The sequence below is a fragment of the Castor canadensis genome, chromosome 6 (assembly GCF_047511655.1).
Source record: "Castor canadensis chromosome 6, mCasCan1.hap1v2, whole genome shotgun sequence".
Lineage (NCBI taxonomy): Eukaryota > Metazoa > Chordata > Mammalia > Rodentia > Castoridae > Castor > Castor canadensis.
This window is the reverse complement of record NC_133391.1, coordinates 80,651,871-80,672,202: the sequence shown is the minus strand read 5'-3', so window position 1 is coordinate 80,672,202 and position 20,332 is coordinate 80,651,871. Positions and strand designations below refer to the sequence as shown.

General features: G+C 38.5%; 1 protein-coding gene across 1 annotated transcript in view; it reads left to right on the top strand.

The window, feature by feature from the left end:
- Positions 1 to 20,332, top strand: part of Kdm3b (lysine demethylase 3B) — a 71,873-nt gene that overhangs the window by 4,693 nt on the left and 46,848 nt on the right. Inside the window, exons 2-4 of the mRNA XM_020156092.2 lie at positions 13,296 to 13,463; positions 16,108 to 16,221; positions 19,075 to 19,180. Coding sequence (XP_020011681.2) covers positions 13,296 to 13,463; positions 16,108 to 16,221; positions 19,075 to 19,180 — 388 coding nt within the window. The remainder of the gene's footprint in view (positions 1 to 13,295; positions 13,464 to 16,107; positions 16,222 to 19,074; positions 19,181 to 20,332) is intronic.

The following is a 20,332-nucleotide window of genomic DNA, read 5'->3' as shown; positions in this document are numbered from 1 at the left end:
TGCATATTATAGCTATTTCAGCTGTTCAGAACTTGAATGAAAGCATTATCTGCCTTAATTTTTTTATCCCTTAATCTTTCATCTCTATTTCAGGGAGAGATGGGTTCTAAAATACTCTTCTCTGTTGATTTGAGACCATGTAATAGTTATAGCAGCATCTAGGCTAGTACCATGTTATTTCATTCCAATGGGAATAAAAGTCTTATCTACCTTAATTTTTTACACCAGCCTTTCCTCTTTGTCTCAGAATAGTGTTATCGGCAAACGGTTATTTCAGAAGATCTTGGTCCTTGCGTTCCTAGTCTGCCTCAATAGGATAAGATGGACTACCTGTAAAATACTTCTCTACTTTTTTCTAGATAATGTAATTACAGTCAGGTCCAGGATAGTATCATATTTCTAGTGTACAATTCATTATTCCTGTTCTCTACCTGTATTCAAATTCTAGAATTTCAGCCCTAATTGAAAGGGAGTTTGTGGCTTTAGTTTATCCTAGATAAAGTAAATTCACCAAATGCTAACTATAGTAGAGTTCTGAGAAGAAGCCATTCTTGTTCTGTACCAACTTCATGTTATAAGCTTTTCCCTTTCAAAGGAGAGCAACCACCAGGTAGAATAGGCAGCATCCAGTGGGCTTTTCAAGGCTAAGATTTAGATAGACTCACTTTGTAATTTTGATGCCCAACACTGTAGACACTTACTAAATGGTTTTCAAATCACTAAAAAAAAAAAAAGCAAATAAAAATAAAATGTTTATTCTAAGTGTCCTTTTCTATAATTCCAAAGTTAAATAAAAATGAGTGATATCATAATATCTTATGCTCTGTTTATTAAAGTAAATAGGATATGTTTTTGTGGCTCAGTGAATGTTTAGAGAGCTTTAAGAAAATGAGATCTGGCTTATTGTAAGAATGTATACTGTTTAATTGTGAGCCCCTCTAAGTACATTTTTATCATCTTACACTGCAGGTCCATTTTTGAAACAGTAAGCCATGGTTGAGTTTTTCAGGCACTCAAAAGTATTGCATAGTTCATTTAAATTTCTTTGAGATTGGCATCTTACTATGTTGCCCAGGCTGACTCCTCCTGTGCTGCCATGGGTCATAAGGAACTCCTGGTCTCCATGGATTCTTCTATTCTCCTGCCTCAGCCTCCTAAGTACCTAAGACTATAGGTAATTGCCACCAGGCCCAGCTCAGTTCTTTTTTTGTGTGTGTGCTCAGCTAGCCCTTTTTGTGATGTGTATTTTCCAGATAGGGTCTTGTGAACTATTTGCCTGGGCTGGCTTCAAACCACAATCTTCCTAATCTGTGCCTCCTTGGTAGCTAGGATTACAGGCATGAGCCACTGGTGCCCAGCAACTCAGTTCATTTTTTTAAAAGTTTGTCTTAGTTTGTGAGTATATGATTATTTATTTATTTATTTATTTTTGGCAACAGGGTCTTGCTGTGTAGTCCAGGATGGCCTGAAGGCTGCAGCCTTCTTGGTATATGTGATTTTTAATAGGAGTTTTTTTGGTGCTGGGGATTGAACCCAAGGCCTTGCATAGGCTAACCACATGCTCTGCCACTGAACTACAGTAAGCTACATCAACTCTTAAAAGCTCTATCTTAATTAAACTTTTCATTCTGTTTATTTCAGGACTATGCAGTATGCCTATCAGTGATCACACTGTATACCAGTTGTTTTGTCCAACATCTTTCTTTACTACACAATCAGATCTTTCCTCTTAATTACTTATTTATCAGGAATATCCTTTACTAACTCCCCACCAAGGATTTATTCTTACTTCAAACTCACTTGCCTGGGTCTTGTCCCAGTTTGTCTGGTTGCTTTAGATTCCTCCTTCACAAGCAAACTCAAAATGCGGTGTAAGGAATATGGCATTTGTTGGTGATTTTCTTTTTTTTGGCAGTACTGGGATTTGAATTTAGGGCCTTGTACTTGCCACCAAGCTCTCTACCACTTGAGCCACACTCCTACTACCTCTTTTTCCTTTTCCTGTTTCAAATAGGGTCTTGCATTCATGTCCCAGCTGGCCTGGACCATGATCCTCCAACTTATGCTTCCCAAGTAGCTGGGGTGACATGCACCCACCACCATACTCAGCCTTTATTGGTTTAGATGGGTCCTCTCAAGCTGTATCCCTCCCCACTCCTCCCATCCCACTCATTAGTAATTTTCTTTTTTGGGGGCGAAGAGGGACGGTGCTGGGGTTTGAACTCACCCTTGCCAGGGCCTCATGATTGCCAGGCAGGTGCTCTACTGCACTTGAGCTACTCTGCCAACTCTTTTTAAATTTTTAAAATTCATTTACTTATTGTGGTACTAGGTCCTGAACTCAGAGCCTTGCAGGTGCTCTACAATTTGAGCCAAACTCCTAGTGTGATGATTTTCTTAACATTTGGAGTGGGTTCCTGTAGGCTTTGCCTACTCAAGGCCTGGGGGACACAACACAGTTTTCCACTGCCTTTGTCAGGTTAGTGGTTTTTAAGTTCTCCCCTCTCCATTGTCCCCACTGCCAAAGCGTCTTTTATCCTTGTTCTGCTGGTGGGCAAAACTTGCCTGGTTGTTTAGTATTGACTCAAATGGTATGACCATTCATAGTTTTGCAAGGGTGGAAATTCCATTTTCTTGTGACTTCAGGGAAAATTGGACTCTAGGGGACTGACTAACCAAACTCTCTGGAGACTGATTTAAAAATCCATATGTAGCATTATTAATTTACAGTGGGAGATGTACTTATGCAGATAAAAGCCTACTCCTAGGTTACACAAGGTCAAGTTATAGATAAGAGACTAGAAGTATGGCTCAAGTGGAGAGCACTTGTTTTGTAAGTGTGAAGCCCTGAGTTCAAACCCCAGTTGCACCAAAAAAAAAAAAAAAAAAAAGTGACCTTGGGACCCATCACATAGCTGTAGCTGTGATCCGGTGTTTCTTTTTTTTTTTTTTTTTTCACTTTCTCCATACCTTTTACTGTGTCTTAGGAGAGACCTGGGTTTACCAGGCCAAAGTTTATGAAGCTCTTCCTGGTTCTTTTTTTCTTTTTTTTTTTTTTTTTCATTCATATGTGCATACAATGTTTGGGTCATTTCTCCCCCCTCACCCCATGGTGTTTCTATGGTATAGAAGTCCCACTCCATCTTAGGGCTGGAGGTGTGGCTCAAGTGGTAGAGTGCCTGCCTAGTAAGCACAAAGACCTGCGTTCAAATGACAAATTTGCAAAACAAATTACAAATAAGAAGGATCCTTGCCGTGTGAAGAATCAAAGGGAAATGGGTGTGGCCAGATGATAATTACAGCAAGCAACCCTAATTTGGTGATTCTCTACTTTTCTAGTACTTCAGGTCTTCCATTGCTTTATTTCCCCTTGCCATTTTTTTTTTTAATGTTGACATTCGCTGAAATTCCTAAGAAAAAAGACAGCCTGCCCATGCTTCAAGCCCATTCAGTTTTTCTTTTACAGATACATAACAAGATACATAGCGTGTTTATCTCCTTTGCTAGATTGTAAGTTCCTATAGGACAGGTTTGCAAGGCCTTCCCTGACCATCCTGTCTAAAGTAAAATATTTAGAAGATCATATTAGGTTGATATTCACTTCTGATTTATTATAGAATTTCTCTTCTGTGGCCCCATGATGTAAAGTAATTGTAATTCTTAACGTTTTTTTACATGCTTTTGTTGATAGGAACTCACAGCTAACTTTGTCTGATATTATTAGAGTCATATTTGGGACCCCAATCCAGGGTACACTGTCCCATGGTTTTTGTGATTTACATCTGAATTGTTTTCTCAGAAGCATTCAATGTTTTGTTTTTCTGATTCTAAAGTAATATATGCCTGTTATGGAAAATGCAGAAATTAAGTCTGGTGTGGTTGTGCTCACCTGTAGTCCCAGTACTGGGGAGGCAGAAGCAGAAGAATCTTGAGTTCAGGGCCAGCCAAGGCTACCATACAGTGAAACCATGACCCCCCCAAAATTTATTTTGTTAGGTGGGGGCCGGTGGTTCACAACTATAATCCTACCTACTCAGGAAGCAGAGATAAGGAGGCTTGAGGCTTGAAGCCAGCCCAGGCAAATACTTAGAGAGACCCTATCTCAAATAAAACCCTTCACATAAAAGGGCTGGTGGAGTGGCTCAAGGTGTATGCCCTGAGTTCAAACTCCAGTACCACACACACACTCTCTCTCTCTCTCTCGCTATATATATATATATATATATATATATACATATATGTATATAAACAATATTAAGAAGGAAAAAATCTAGACCATGTAGTCTCATACCCTATTAGAAACTGCTATTTATATTTTGATATATGATCTAATATTTGGGGGGATTTTTTAAAAGTATAGTTGAATTCATACCGTATCTTCAGTTTTGAATTTTGCTTTTTTACTTAATTTGGTGCTGGTGTTTGAACTCAGGGCCTCATGCTTGCTAGGCAGGTACTCTTACCACATAAGCTACTCTACCAACCTGCCATTATTTTCCTTTTCTACTGAAAACTCTTTATGGATAAATTTATTTTCCTTGGTGCTTTTCTGTATTTTCCACAGATAACATGTTTATAACTGGAGTAAAACAGTAAATGCTTTATAAGAATGTTTTATGGCTGGTCATGGTGGTCCACATCTGTGGTCCTGGCTTCTTGGGAGGCAGGAGGATCTAGTTTAAGGCCAGCTTGGGCAACATAGCAAGACTATGTAGAGAAAGAAAGGAAAAAAAGAGATGATATATATATATATATTTTTTTTTTTTTGGGTTGGATAACTAAACTGTTCTTTCCTTGAGTATTGTTTCAGATTTTAGGCATTGATAAGTGATTTGGTGGTAAGTTTTTTTTGAGACAGGGTTTTGCTGTATAACCCCAGGCTGGCCTCCAACTTTTGATTCACCTGCTTCAGTCTCTCAAGTGCTGGAATTATAGCACTTGTAATTCTACCACACCTGGCTCAGTGATTAATGTTTGTATGAATAAAGTCTTTTCTGTGTTTTGGGGTTATTTCCTAGAGTTATTGCTGAAGTGGTATGATAAGAGTATGCACATATTTAAGATTCTTGATATATAACATTTCTTTTTCTTTCTTCTTTGTTTTTGTTTTTTTTTTTAAAGATCATATCAATTTATATCCTGACCAGTAGTATGAGTTTGCTTAAGGATTGAGTGTTTATTGGAAGCCTGTGTGCTGCTAGGTATTTTACAGCTTTATTTCAGGTAATCCTATGGCAATCCTTTGAGGACCTTATTGTCCCTATTTACAGGCAAAGTGAGGCTCAAACAGGCTAATATAATTCTATGCTACACATAGCTAAGCAGTGGAGGAGTTAAGATGCAAATCCAGATCTTTGTGATTCTACAACCCCTAAAAGCACTTATACATGTTTGAATATTTTAGCAGTTTATTATATTTTTGAATTAGCATACATTAATAATACACAGTTCATGGACACAGTGTACTTTGAACAAGTTCAGCCCATCCATTATATTCCCATTCCCCAACTTTTTCAAACGGTGTTTGGTGGGGTTTTTTGCTTTAGGTTTTTTTTTTTTTTTTTTGACACTACTGGGGTTTGAACTCAGGGCCTCACACTTGCCACGCAGTTGAAGCTATTCGAGGAATGCATCTAAAATGCATATCCCAAGATATCCTCAATTTTGTAAAATTATTTGTCCTTTTTTTTTTAATCTTGCCTTCTGTAAAATCATTTGTAATGGAGTTCACATTTTGTTTAGAATATAGGTAGGAAAATTGGAGAAGTTAGGAACCTTGGGAATGAAACTTGCATTTCGTTTATCCTCCTAATCATCACTATATCCTGTTATTTTTATCTCTGATTTCTCAAATAGACTTTCCACTCATATAGTCTTAAGGATTTAGTCTAATGGTTTAGGCTTTTATTTATCTCTTAACTAGCTTATTATTGCTTTGTAATTGGTTTCCCTTCTTCCAATTTATGCCTTCCATAATTTATCTTCTAGACTGACCCCAAAGTAATTTAACTTTCCTTTGAAAAAAAAGTTAAGGGCTAGGGCTGTGGCTCAGTGGTTTAGTGTTTGCCTAGCATGCATCATGAGACCCAGTACAGTGGTGGTTCTGGGGTTTGAACTTAGGGCTTCACACTTCTGAGGCAGACACTCTTTTACCTTTTGAGCTATGCCTTCAGCTTGCAATTTCATGTTTGAGTATTGAGAATTTATTTCCCAGGTGACATTGTCTTTCTAAAATGTATTTTGCCATGCCTCCCCTGTAATTTAAAAACTATCAGTGGCTCTTCCAAGTCCTATTAATAGATATTGTATATTCAGATGCATCCTGGGGACCAGACTTATTAGAAAGAGCTAGGTAGGGAAAAAAGAGAATAAATAGGATAAAAGAAAAAAAAAACAAATACAAATAAAAAGCAAAAAGGTAAAAAAATTAAAGCAATTATAAAAAGAAAGATAGAAAACAAAAGCAAAGCGCTGGGTGACAGACCAAAAGGTGTAATAGAGATTGGCAATTGTGAGAGTGCCGATACTGGCAGGCAGTTGGCTCACATGATAGAACGCCTGCATAGAAAGTGTGAGGCCCTGAGTTCAAACCCCACTGCCGCTAAATTAAATATACAAACAAATAAATGGTATTGAATTCAGAGTGTTGATACGCCTAAAGATGTTTAAAAACGAACACTCTGCTGGCCAAAGAAGACACTTTAGCCAACAAGTTTCAATTTGTTATTTGTTAACATGCCACGCACAACCCTTTACTACAACCACTTCTCTCCAGAATACCTGATCTTTATGTTTCTCTGCCTTTGTACTTGCTGGAAAGTATTTCCCTTTTCTACCAGAAGAATGCTGCTTGTCTTTAAGACCCACTTGCGTACTCTTGCATACACTTGCATACCTCTTCTACAAAAACTGCTCTAGTTTCCCAGGACAGATGTCTAACCTAGCTTAACGTAGCGTGTTTAGATCTTTATTATTGCCCGTATCTCATAGCTGTATAAGAATTTCTGTACCTTCATTGCCTTGTCTGGGATATGAGTCCCTCCTGCCTCTTACTTTGATATTCTAGAGCCTAGCAAGTACTACCCATGTAAGAGGCATTCTGTTTTTGTTGAGTGAGTGAATAAATGAATAATCTTGTTAATCGTAGTAGGAATGACTGGGGAGAGCCAGAATCCAAATTGATGAATAAATACATGACAAACATGAAAGCCCATTATTGCCATAGGATAAAGATAATTTGATCTTTTTTAGGGTACCAGTGGCTCACGCCTATAATCCTAGCTACTCAGGAGGCAGAGATTGGGAGGATTGAGGTTTGAAGCCAGCCCAGCAAATAGTTCCTGAGACCCTATCCTGAAAATACCCATCACAAAAAAAGGGCTGTTGGAGTGGCTCAAGATGTAGGCCCTAAGTTCAAACCAGTATCGCTAAATAAATAAATATTAAAAAAATTATTTGATTTTTTTAAAAAATACTTGATTTTAATGTCACTAAAGTGAATGTAGGTCTATACACATAAGGTCTATATGTGTATAGACTTTAAAGAGAATTTTGAAAGGAAAGCAAGTTTTAATACTAAGTCACCTTAATGGAATACTTTGTGACTAATTCTTGGATTCTAACTATAGAATGTATAGTAATTTGCTACTTTTCTAAGACTTCTAAAAAGCCATTTTTAAACTGTTTTAAGTCCTGTTCTGTTATCTTTTGATCATCTCTGACTCAAGTCTACCCACAACTATTGGTTTTTGTTAGTTTATATACTTTTTTCCAGTCCTATGGCCTGGCCCACTATTTTGAAAATTTGTGTTCTATGTACTTTGATTTTAGATGATTCTTTACCTTGTATATTCCAGCTCCTTCCATTTCAATAATTATGAAGTAAGCCTTATTGTTGGGAGAATATGTTTACATACATTCACATTCCATATTGATCCTGAAACAATTTTTTTTTTTTTTTTTGTGGTGGGACTGGTGTTTGAACTCAGGGCTTTGCACTTGCAAAGCAGGTGCTCTACTCCTTGAGCCCCACCTCCAATCAATTTTTGCTCTGGTTATTTTGGAGATGGTGTCTCACAAACTATTTGCCCCAGCCATTTGCCTCAAACTATTTGAACTGTGATCCTCCCAATCTCAGCCTCCTAAGTAGCTAGGATTATAGGCTTGAGCCACAGGTGCCCATCTGAAAAACAAATTCTTATCCTTAGTTTGTAGCTATTGCTTGATCTCAGAATGTATAGTATATGCTGTTGGAAAGTTAAGCACTTTATTCCATATCATTTGTCCAGTCAGGTTTAGAGATAATTGCTCTTAAATTAGATGAAAACTGGCTTCCAAATACTTCAGCTTTTTCCTGACATTTTCAGATGTGTGATTATAGGATTCTCACACTAACTTTTTAAATGTCCAAGTTCTTATTACAAAGATTACAAATTGTTACAGCTTTAGCACAGTGACTATTTTAGTTTAACTGTTATATTTGTATGTTGGTGTGACTTAGAATTTTATGACTCCTATGCTGATTTTCAAACAGATGAGCACATTAGAACTCCAGCGTGGCACCAATCTGTCAGTGGCCTTTGAGCCTCTGCTGGTCTTCAGAGTGACACCTGGTAAAATACTGTGTCACTCAAGATCACATCCAGTCTGGGCTTTGAATACTCCATTCTGCTTTGGACAGCTCTCAAGGTTTTGTCTGTCTTCCAGCTATATTGCCTGCTCTTGGCATAAGTTTGTAGTTTTATGGGGACCTTTCCTCCTAGTCTAGTTTTTTTTTTTTGGCGACACTGAGGTTTGAACTCAGGGCCTCAAGCTTGCTAGGCAGGTGCTGCTCTTACATTTTGAGCTACTCTACCAGCTGTTTTTCGTGATGAGTTTTTTCAAGATAGGGTCTGGAGAACTATTTGCCTGGGGCTGGCAAGCATGATTCACCTCTCTGGCTCCAAGTCATTTTTTCATTCTCCGTTTTTTCTACATTTACCCAGCCATCAAGTTTTGGATAGGCTTGTAGATTTTTTTTCTCTATTTTTTTTATTAGTATGTATTTGTTGTACAGGGTGGATTCATTGTGACAATTCCAAAGGGATTTGTGGATTCTTATAATTATGAATTGCTTCCATCCTCATTCCTCTGCTCCCACTCTGTTTTATTACTACTTATTTATTTTTGTTTAGCTTTTTTTGGTGATACTGGGGTTGAACTCGGCCTTGAGCTTGGTAGGCAGGCATTCTGCCACTTTAGCCATACCCTTTTTGCTTTAGTCATTTTTCAAGTAGGGTCTTGTGTTTATGTCCAGACTGGCCTCTTAACCACAATCCTCCTAATCTCCACTTCCCTGGGATTACAGGTGTGGGCCACCATGCCCTTCCTTCCTTCGCTTCCTTCCCTTCCTTCCCTTTCTTCCCTCCCTTCCTTCCCCCTCCCTCCCTGGTCTCACTGTGTAGCCCAGGCTGGCCTTGAATTTGTGAATCTCCTGCCTCAGTTTCCTGAGTGCTAGGTAAAAATTATAGGTACGTGCCTTCCATGTCCTGCTTTTGCCCCCATTCTAGATCGTATAAGAACTTCTATTCTTCCCCTCCCCCCATCTACCCCACAAACACTAAACCTTTTATGGCAATTACATATATATACACATATACACATACACATTCACAACTTGCTGTGGTAGCTGGATGAACCCCCCATTTTGTTTTTTCAAAGAGATAGGGTTTTGCAGTGCTGCCCAGGCTTGCTCCGAACTCTGAATGAGCCTCCTGCTTCAGTTTCCTGAGTAGCTTGAACTGCAGGCATGTACCACCTTGCCTGGCCATATCCCCAATTTTGTTTTACAGTATTCAAGATCTTCTGTATCAACTCCTAATCTTTTTAATTTCATTTTCTGTTGCTTCCCAACAGTATGCTATATAGTTCTTTGTCATCCTAGAACTTGGTTGGGCCTTTTGTTGGCCTTAACCCCTACCAGTCCCTCTTCACACCTAGAGTGATATCTCTGGTCTCTGAACACCCAGCATACTTTATTTTACTCTATTTATAATTATGACATAGTATTGCCAAAATAGTGCTTTATAGTTGACCAAAGTGTTTTCAAATTTGTTGCTTTATTTTAACAATCAGTCTGTGAGGTAAGCAAGACAGTATGTCTTATCACAAACAAAGAAAGCTAACATTTGAGGAAGGAAGAGTGAGTTGCAAAAGTTTTGCAATTAATAAATAGTGGAACTGATACTCAAATCCAGATCTCCTGGACCATAAGCCCCAAGCTTTTACATTATGCTACTACCTTTCTTGGTTCCTGAGTCTGCACTTAATATTTAAGTGTGAATAATTCTCTCTCTTTCCAGTTGCTTATAAGTTACTTGAAGACAAGAATTGTTTTATTCCCCTAAAACATGTATGTGTATATGAATGAACCCACTGTATATGAAATACAGTTTCATGTTATCTTTCTTTGTAAAATCATGTTTCCCTGCCCCCTCAACCTTGCATCTACATCCTGTTTTTCAAAAAGTAGAAATGAAGCTTACTTAGTATATTTTAAATAATAAAACTAGGACTTTATTTATATAAAGAATTTAACTTTTGGGATAGTTTTTCACTAATGTATTTCAATTCACAAGTATTTATTTCCTTTGAAGAAATTAAGCCTCATGATAAGCTACTAGCTATTTTTCCACTGTTTTTTTAAGTATAAATAGCCTGAATTTTCTTAGAACTATGATTTTTATGTTAGTTGGATGAGAACATGCTTAGCAACAAAACCTATTATGAATTCAGTAACAAATTTTTTGATTTTTTTTTATTATAGCAAATATACATAAATTTATTGTAACTATATATAAAAATTTTAACAGATTTGGCTTTTGTTCATTATGCTATCTACATGATTTTGAAAAAAATGATAATATATATATATATATATATATATATATATATATATATGCAGTCAAATGCTCTATCCCTGGCTACACGCCCGAAAAAAATGATACTACATATATATATATATATATATATATATATATATATATATATATATGTATATGTATATACAAGTCCTCCAGTATTCTGTCTATAGGAATTACCCTTAGTACTTACAAATCATTGTGGTCACTCTGCAGTTGCCATTAGGAGCCATGGCTTTGGGAATTCTGATATTGTCCTGTATCACTGAGTGTTCCCACAGGAAATTTCATATAAGAAACTTCTTTTTTTTTTTTTTTTTGAGCATACAGGTAGGAAAGAATGAAAGCTCCCATGGGAAGGGAGAGGTCCTGAGTGGGTTGCATGTATATATTTATTTATTTTGCAGTACTGTTGAAATCAGGGCCTCGGGCTTGCTAGGCAGGCTACCACTTGAGCCATGCCCTAGCCCCATGTGAGAAATTTCTTACACAGTCAAGTGGTTGGAAAAGCTTTGCTTTCCCAAGTAATTGCCATATGTTTTCCTTTTAGGTGGTGAGAACTATGCAACTGAACTTGTGTATTTTCATGTTGGTCTTTGGAAATCTCAGAGCCAAATATGTCACTCAATCACAGCAGCTATGTGGATCCTTACTGACTGATACAGTTTTCCTTTTCTTCACTTTGATGTTCCACTTGTAGTTTGCTTGGCTTTGATTTTTTAGATTTATATTTTGTCATTTTATTGAATGTGTTTCCCAAAAGCCAACTAAAAAATTATTTTGGTGGGGGGTAGTACTGGGGGTTTGAATTCAGGGCCTCTAATTTGCTAGGTAGGCACTGTATCATTTGAGTCATGCCCCCAGTCCAACCAACTAAAATGTTTTGAAAATGAACTGGGAAATAAATAGGAATCTAGCCCTTCACTTGTGACCAGCTATATTAGGCACCAAGCATACCTGTTGTAAATACTGATTGTTACAGGTGTAGGCCTGGGGAACAAGTGGGGTTGGTTGGTTGTTTTTTGTAGTAAAAGTAGCAATAAAGTTCATTAGGAAAGGAATTTAGTATACAGGATGAAAGTGGGGAGAAAGCAGGGAGAGGGGAAGGGAGAAACATTTCCTGTTCTCCATGCAGAAAGTGAGAGTAAAGACTCAAATTGGGATCTAGGGCATGGTTCAGGTGGTAGAACACTCACCTAGCAAGCACAAAACCCTGAGTTCAAAGCCTGAGTACCACAAAAAGAAAAGGAAAAAAAGACTTGAAAGTGTAATACAGGCTGGTCTAATACTCATGATCCTCCTGCTTCATCCTCTTTCCCTCATGGATTAGGTACGTGCACAAACACAACCAGCTTGTTTTTGTTTTTGAGATGGAGTCTCACTTATGTAGCCCAGGCTAGTCTCAAACTCATGATCCTCCTGCCTCAGTGCTGAGAGTACAGGTGTGTACCACCACATCCCACTGTCTTGTTCATACTGTGTTGAATCATATTCAGATGTCAGAATTTATATAGAAAACCAAATCTAAGCATAACGCTTATTAGAAAAACACAGTTTCATTTACTACAGATCACTTTCAAGAACTCCTTACAGTATCTACTTAAGTGTATTTCAAGAAGAAGAGTATCTGTTTAGGGAGGAATCAAAACATGGTTGTGGCTGCCTTGGCTAGCAGTTAGGAGGTCACTACTAGAGGCAAGAAAATCCATATGTAGGGGCACCCTCTCTTAGAATCTTTCCCCCAACTCTGGGGACTTTACTTTCCCACTTTACACTTTTCTATCTCAATAAACTCTCCTGCTTTACACGTAAACAAGGAAGAAAAGAAATTCACATGTAGCTGGGCACCAGTGGCTTGTGCTTTTTAATCCTAGCTACTTGGGAGGCTGAGATCAGGAGGATCACTGTTCAAAGCCAGCTCGGGTAAATAGTTCTGGAAACCCCATCTCCAAAATAATCAGACCAAAATGGGCTGAAGTTGTGGCTCAAGTGGTAGAGCACCTACTTTACAAAGTCAAACCCCAGTCTCACTGGAAAAAAAAAAAAGTCTGCATGTGGAAGTGGGAAGGCAACTTTTTTTTTTCCAGTGTTTATCCTTTTGAATTTTGTACATATGCTTATATCACCTATTCAAAAAAAATTAAGAAAAGCATTGCTAGTAGAAGTATAAAAAATTCTCTTCCTATTAAACTATGAGCTCTCAGAGACCAGGAAATGTGCCAGATTCCTCTCTATTCCTGGCTCTGAAGATCAGTTTTTATTGGCATTCTTTAAAAGAACTTAGAAATTAGTTAGTAGAATTTTTCCTAGTCAATTGTTCAGAAACAGAGGGGTATGTTTATGTGTTGTTCTGTGGGATTTCCCAACATTTGACTTCTTTTTAATCCCTCTTTGCAGATCTTTGTAGAATTTGATGGCTGTAACTGGAAGCAACACTCCTGGGTTAAGGTTCATGCTGAAGAAGTTATTGCGCTTCTTCTCGAAGGGTCACTTGTGTGGGCACCCCGGAAGGACCCAATCCTCCTCCAAGGCACTCAAGTCTCAATTGCACAGTGGCCAGCCCTGGTAAGTGGTTTTAAAAAAAAAAAAAACTTTTATTTTTTTCAATGATGGAGATCAAACCCAGGACTTCTTTTATTGGGTAAGACCAATGAAATACAAGAGCTCTCCTCCTATACTGTAACTGTAGTATTTAACCAATAACTTCTTCAAAAACTACATGCTCTCTCCTTAACATACTTTTATTCTGAAGTTACCAAAGATTAAGAGATCTTTTATCCCGTATCCTCTAAAACTTTGTATTTGATATTTGATACTTTTTTTCCCCTAAGGAATATATTTACCTTTATTTAGTCTTTTCTCATAGCAAAGTTTTGAAATAATGTAATCCTCAAAAGTTTTCTTTTAATAAAGCTTTGTTTTATGAAGTGAGATAAAATAATGTTATAAAATTTAATTCTGAGAGTATACATTTGTTTCTATATACTTTGCTAATATCAGAGTACGGGCATAAATGGTAACTCTGTTACTAACCAAATTAGATAAATAATATTCAAATACTGAATGAGTAGTATTCAAATTAAACCTGTTGGTTGTATATTCACTTACTGAACTATTTTTTTTTTCTGGCAGCACTGAGATTTAAACTCTTGGGCCTCTGCTCTAGGCAGGTACTCTACTCCTTGAACCACACCTCTAGCCCTTCAACAGTCCTTCTTTTCTTTTCTTCCTCTCTTCCACGCTTCCTCCATTCCACCTCCTTCCGTCTTTCTCTTTCCTTCCTTCCTTCCTTCCCTTTCTCTCTTCTCTCTCTGTCTTTCCTTCCTTCTTCCTTCCTTCCTTCCTTCCCTTTCTCTCTTCTCTCTCTGTCTTTTCCTTCCTTCATTCCTTTTCTTTCTTTCTTTCTTTCATTATACAGGCTCTCACTATGTAACCCAGGCTGGCCTAAAACTGGTGATCCTCCTGTGTCACCCTGTGGAGTGTTGGAATTACAGGCCACCTCTTTTTTGGTTTTTTGGTGGTACCATGTTTGAACTCAGGACTTCATGCTAAGTAGGCTTTCTGTGCTTGAGCCACACCTCCAGCCTATTTTGTCATGGTTATTTTTGAGATATGGTATCACTTTTTGCTCAAGCCAGCCTGAGCCTCAGATGTCTTATTTATGCTCCCTGCAGTAGCCGGGATGACAGGCACGTGCTGCAGTACCCGTCTTTTTCTGTTAAGATGGAGTCTCATGAGTCCACGCTGGCCTCAAACCATGATCCTCCCAATATCAGCCTCTCAAGTAGTTGGAATTACAGGCATTGGCTTCTTTTTTTATTTTTTTTTTTGGTGGTGGGGACCAAACCTAGGGCTTTGTACGTACTGGCAAATAACTCTACCACTGAGCTACATCCCCAGCCCAAAGTGTGTTTGTTTACTTAGTTATTTATGACAGCACTGGGATTTGAACTCAGAGCCTTATGCCATATTCATTATTTATTTATTTATTTATTTATTTATTTATTTATTTATTTATTTATTTATGTGGTCCTGGGGATTGAACTCATGTCCTTATGCTTGCTAGGCAGGTGCTCTACCACCTGAGCCATGCCCCTAGCCCTCATTTGGTGTTTTTTGTTTTGTTTTCAGGGTTTTTTTTGGTTTTGTTTTGTTTTGTTTTACGAAGAACTGGGGTTTTAACTCAGGGCCACTTCACCATACCTTTTTTTGTGATGGGTTTTTCAAGATAGGGTCTCTCAAACTATTTCTCGGGACTGACTTTAAACCGAGATCCTCCTGATCTCTGCTTCTTGTTTAACTAGGATTATACGTGTGAGCCACTGGAACCCGGCCTTCATTTCTTTTCTTTCTTTCTGTTTTTTTGTGTGTGTGTGTGTGTGTGTGTGTGTGTGGTACTGGGACTTGAACTCAGAGCCTACACCTTGAGCCACTACACCAGCTCTTTTTATGTTAGGCATTTTTGAGATAAGGTCTCTTAAACTATTTGCCTGGGCTGGCTTTGAACTGCGTTCCTCCTGAGGAGCTAGGATTACAGGCATGAGCCTCCAGCACCTGGCTCATTTCTTTTTTAAGACTACTTTCCAATTAAACTTTTAGGAAAGCTCTTTTATAAAGGATTTGGGGATCTCAGCATAATTTTTGCAGGCTGTTTATGAAATAGTAGTAAGAATTTATCAAGCCAGGCATGGTAGTACATGCCTGTAATCCTATCATTTGGGAAGCTAAGTCAGGAGGATCATAGGTTCTAGGTTAACCTGAGCTTACTAGTGAAACCCTGTCTCAAAAAAGAAAAAGAAAAGAAAATCTACCTATGCATATTTATATCAGTGATTATTTTTAAAATCTCACAAAGATTTCGGGAGTTGTAAAGTGTAACTCTTTATTCTGGGAATTTACTGTAACTTAGCCCTCTTAAAGCTGGCAAGAAGATTAGACAGAACTCTAGGGAAAATGAGGAATTTCTCATTCCATTTGTCCTTTTTAGTGATAAATAAGAGTACTGAGCAGATTCTGCTTTGCTTCCTATGACTATTTGAGGAACAAGTGGTGGATTGGGAATGTTTCCAAGGACTTAATGCTGTAGCTTATCTGTATTGGGATGAAGATACAATAATAATGGATACTTTCTCTGAAGTTAGAGATTGATTGAATTGTTACTTATTTTCATTCTAAGTTCTAATCAATTTCTTGATATTGTACTTCACAGACTTTCACTCCCCTAGTAGATAAACTGGGTTTGGGTTCTGTGGTGCCAGTTGAATACCTTTTGGATCGAGAGCTTCGTTTCCTGTCAGATGCTAATGGATTGCATTTGTTTCAGGTACTTTACACTTGCTCTAGTCTTGAGCCTGTTAATTCTCCTTGGTATTTTGTTGTGTTGATACAGACTTGGGTATTTACCCTTATTTGTTTTTGTTGTGGTTAGCAGCCTTTTGAAAGTTCAGGTTCTTTGTTAAATATTGTTAAAGTATAAGCCTTTATTGTAAACATCTTTTTTTTCTTTTTGGTGGGCCTGGAGTTTGAACTCAGGGCTTCACTCTAACAAAGCAAGAGCTCTATTGCTTGAGTCACACCTCTAGCCCATTTTGTTCTGGTTATTTTGGAGATGGGGTCTTGCAAGCTATTTGCCCAGGTTGGCTTCCAACAGCGATCCTCCTGATCTCAGCCTCCCAAGTAACTAGGATTATATATGGGAGCCACTGGTGCCTGTCTGTAAGCACCTTTTTGAAAGGTGCTTTGGCTCAACAGAATATCTACTGCCTGGGCTGGAGGTGTGGCTTAAGTGGTAGAGTGCCTACCTAGCAAGCTAGAGGCCCGGAGTTTAAGCCCTAGTACTGCCAAAGTAAAAAAAAAGAAGCAAGACCAACTGCCGTAATTGCCACTTCCACCCAGGCCAGGGGGACTGGGGACACTTTAGTCCAACAGAAGACCTGTGTTTAGTTTAAACACAATCTTTCATTTGCGTAGTGGAGTGTACTGTGATTGATGCAAACCTGAAAGGACTGTTGTAATTGATGTAGACACTCTCTTCCTTCAGGCTACATAAGCAGACTGTTCAACTCACTTTGCAAGCAGCTGGGAGACACTAAGGGTAGTGTTACAACAAAAGCACACACAGTAAAGACTTTCTCTCCCATGGTCTTGTCCACCTTTGCTGAGCTAGTAAACATGAAGCGGAAGTGGTGGAAGCAGAAAATAAGGCTGGCAAGCTGAGCAACCTGGACAAAACTGACAGGACCAGCAAGGGGCAGGTAGTGGCTGGCAGCAGAGAAGATCAACAGGCAGTAAGGATTTGTAACACTCAGGGCCTCAGATCACCTAGGGTAAAAACAGCTGTGATACTTAAGACCTCAGGTCGCCTGGGATATGGGATTAGTTGGCAGAGAGTTCCTCTTCCTGCACAGGAACTATAATGTTTAGGGTTCTAAGTCCTGTGCTAGCTGTACCTAGCTATCAAAAGACCCAGGGCTGACTGCACTGCCCATTGTCATCCACTGTGTTGCCTGCAAATACCCCAAGATCCTGGACTAACTGTAGGAGCTTCTCACAATTATTCAGGATTTCTATGTGGGTAGAGCAAAAGAACCCAAGCTGGTTTGTGAATTGGTGTCCTCCCCTAAACCCCGGCTTTGGCTCCAGGTGGAAGGGGTGGCCAGTTCACGCCAGCAATTGGCAGCAGCTGGCCTTCAACGTGGATTTGGAGTGCAGGAGATTGTAGCCCCCAGCAAAGGCCTAGCTCTAGATGACTACCTGGGCCACAACCCTTCTTGTTCTGTGATTGCTGCTGGACCTAGAACCACTTGGGCTCTGCTAAAGAAGACCTCACAAGACTGGGAGAGCTACTTCTACTCTGTGGACACACCTTGAGCCATCACCAGTTCTGTCCTTTTAGCTGAGGCAGCCTAGGCACTTGCAGGGCCTAAAAGACCCTGCCTGGCCCATCAGCCCTCCTGTCCTGCTGTCCTTTAGTCGTCATGGGTGTGGCTGAGATCTCTTGGGAGGTAGGTGGCCTCAGGGCACATTCTTTGTCCTGGTTTGGGTGTTGAAAGGTTTGGTACCTACACAGACCATCTCCTTTGGTAACTCCTGGCCTTTTTTAAGCATTTCCTTGATTTTTCCAATAAATTACCCTTTGCCTTGTAAAGTTACTATAATCCCATGAGAAGCACATTTGGTGACTGAGGCTACTTGTACATATCTCCACCCTAATCTAAAGCCACCCAAGATTTATGACCACAACTCCGAGGTCTCTTCAGAAAGATGACTTCTCTGAGGTGGCTGCTTTTGTAACTTGAGTCAAGTGGGGTGGGTCTATGCTTACCTTAGTAGCAGGTAAACTGAGAGGAGTATGGGCTGGAACCCAATAGCATTAAGTATTAAAGAGTTTAGCATATCTTTAATTAACAAAGAAAAAAAGTAAATTGTAGTTTAGACAAATTAGCACTTAAGTTTAGTTTCAGACTTTTTATCATTTCATAATTTAAGAAAGGTACTATTTATTTCTCACTTATAAAGGTTGGTATCTGAAGTTTAAAGATTGAGAGACTTTTTAGTGTTTTCTTTTGTTACTGAGAGAGCTAAGAACACTATTTCAATACTAAAGTGTTCTGTGATCTTTTTGTTTGTTTGTTTGGTTGGTTTTTTGCGGTGCTGGAGTTTGAACTCAGGGGCTCACACCTTTCTAGGAAGGTACTTTACCACTTGAGGCACTCCACCACCCCAATTATTTTTTGTTATATGTCTTCCTTCCTTATAGGCATTATTCCCTTTCAACACCTTGCTTTATTCATTTTTGTAATCCTACTGTTTATATGAGATGGCAATCAGTTAATGTTTGGTAAATACTAAAGTAAGCGAAAGGATTTACATGGAATAAAATATCTTGTGATCAAATAAGTATGTGAAGCACTAGCCTACGCAGGTATCTTTTCTGTGTGACTGTTCAGTCACATAGAATATATTTTGTACAGAAATATACAGTAAGTAATATTTTCTAAACCTAATTGATCCTAGTATCCTTAATTTTTGCCAAGAATCTCAGGATACTAGAGTTTTATAGGCATTTTTGGCAAGTGTTATCATAGAGCTCATTTGTGTATGATTTTTCTTATCTAGTTAATGTTACTATAATTCATTTTAATATTTAGGTGTTTTCTTCTTTTATCTTTACCAGATGGGGACAGATAGCCAAAACCAGATTCTTTTAGAACATGCTGCACTGAGAGAAACAGTTAATGCTTTGATCAGTGACCAAAAGCTACAAGAGATATTCAGCCGAGGTAAGAACAAGTAGTGTTTTGACCTGAACTCTGAATCAAGTGAATGGTCAGTATTGAATAATAATATGCAACACCATTCAGATTTAATCATTTGCCCTTACCTTCTTTTTTGTGGGTGGAGTCTTAAATATTTACAGTTAGCTGGATCTCCAAAATAAACTAGCAAAACAAGATCTCAGGTAGATTAGTGTTTTCTGTTCATTTCACATAATGCACAATTTTTTAAACTTTAGTTTTGTTATTGCTTAAATATTTTAAGGAGTACCATATACTAGACACAATGTTGTAGTGAAAATACTGCCATTGGTTAGAAAATCTTTGTTTTTGGGTTGAGGGCTGGTTCAAGTGGTAGAGCACCTGCCTTCCAAGTGCAGGGCCTGAGTTCAAACCCCAGTACTACCAAAAAAAAAGGAAGAAAATACTTGTTTTTGCTTTTAGTGAATTTAATCTCTCTGCAAGTTTCTCAAGAACTAAAGACTTTTTAACTCTAACAAGTAACAGAGTAAAAAGTATTTTCATAAAATAATGTATCCATCGACTCATTCACATTAACAGCATATTATCTATAAGAACCAAAAAAAAGAAAAAACTACTGGGGAAGTAGCTCAGTTGTTGAGCACTTGCCTACTATGTAAAAGACCCTGAGTTTGATCCCCAGCACTGCAAAAACAATTTATGAGCTTTTCTCTTTGATCAAAATAAATCTAAACAGGGAAAAGTAGGAAAACTCACCTTTTAGGGAAAGAGAGTATAAGGATGAAACAATGTTTAATAATCAAGGAATGATGTAGAGGAAAGAAGAATGTGAGGGAAAAATTGGTAGTAGAGAAGAAAATTGAATGTCCAGAGTGAGAGGTAGTGATATAGAATATAGAGGTAGTGTGTATAGAAAAAAACTTAGTCAGGCACAGTGGGTCACACCACTTCTTGGGAGGCAGAAATCAGGAGGACAGAGATTCCAGGCCAGCCTGAGCAAAAAGTTAGTGAGGCTGCATCTCAACCAATAAGCCACATGGGGTGGTTGCATTCTTGTTATCCCAGCTATGTGGGAGGTTATAGGTTGGAGGATCATAGTCTGAGGTGAACACCAGGCAGAAACATGAGACCCTATCTAAAAAGGCAAAAATGGCTGGAGGCGTGGCTCAAATGGCA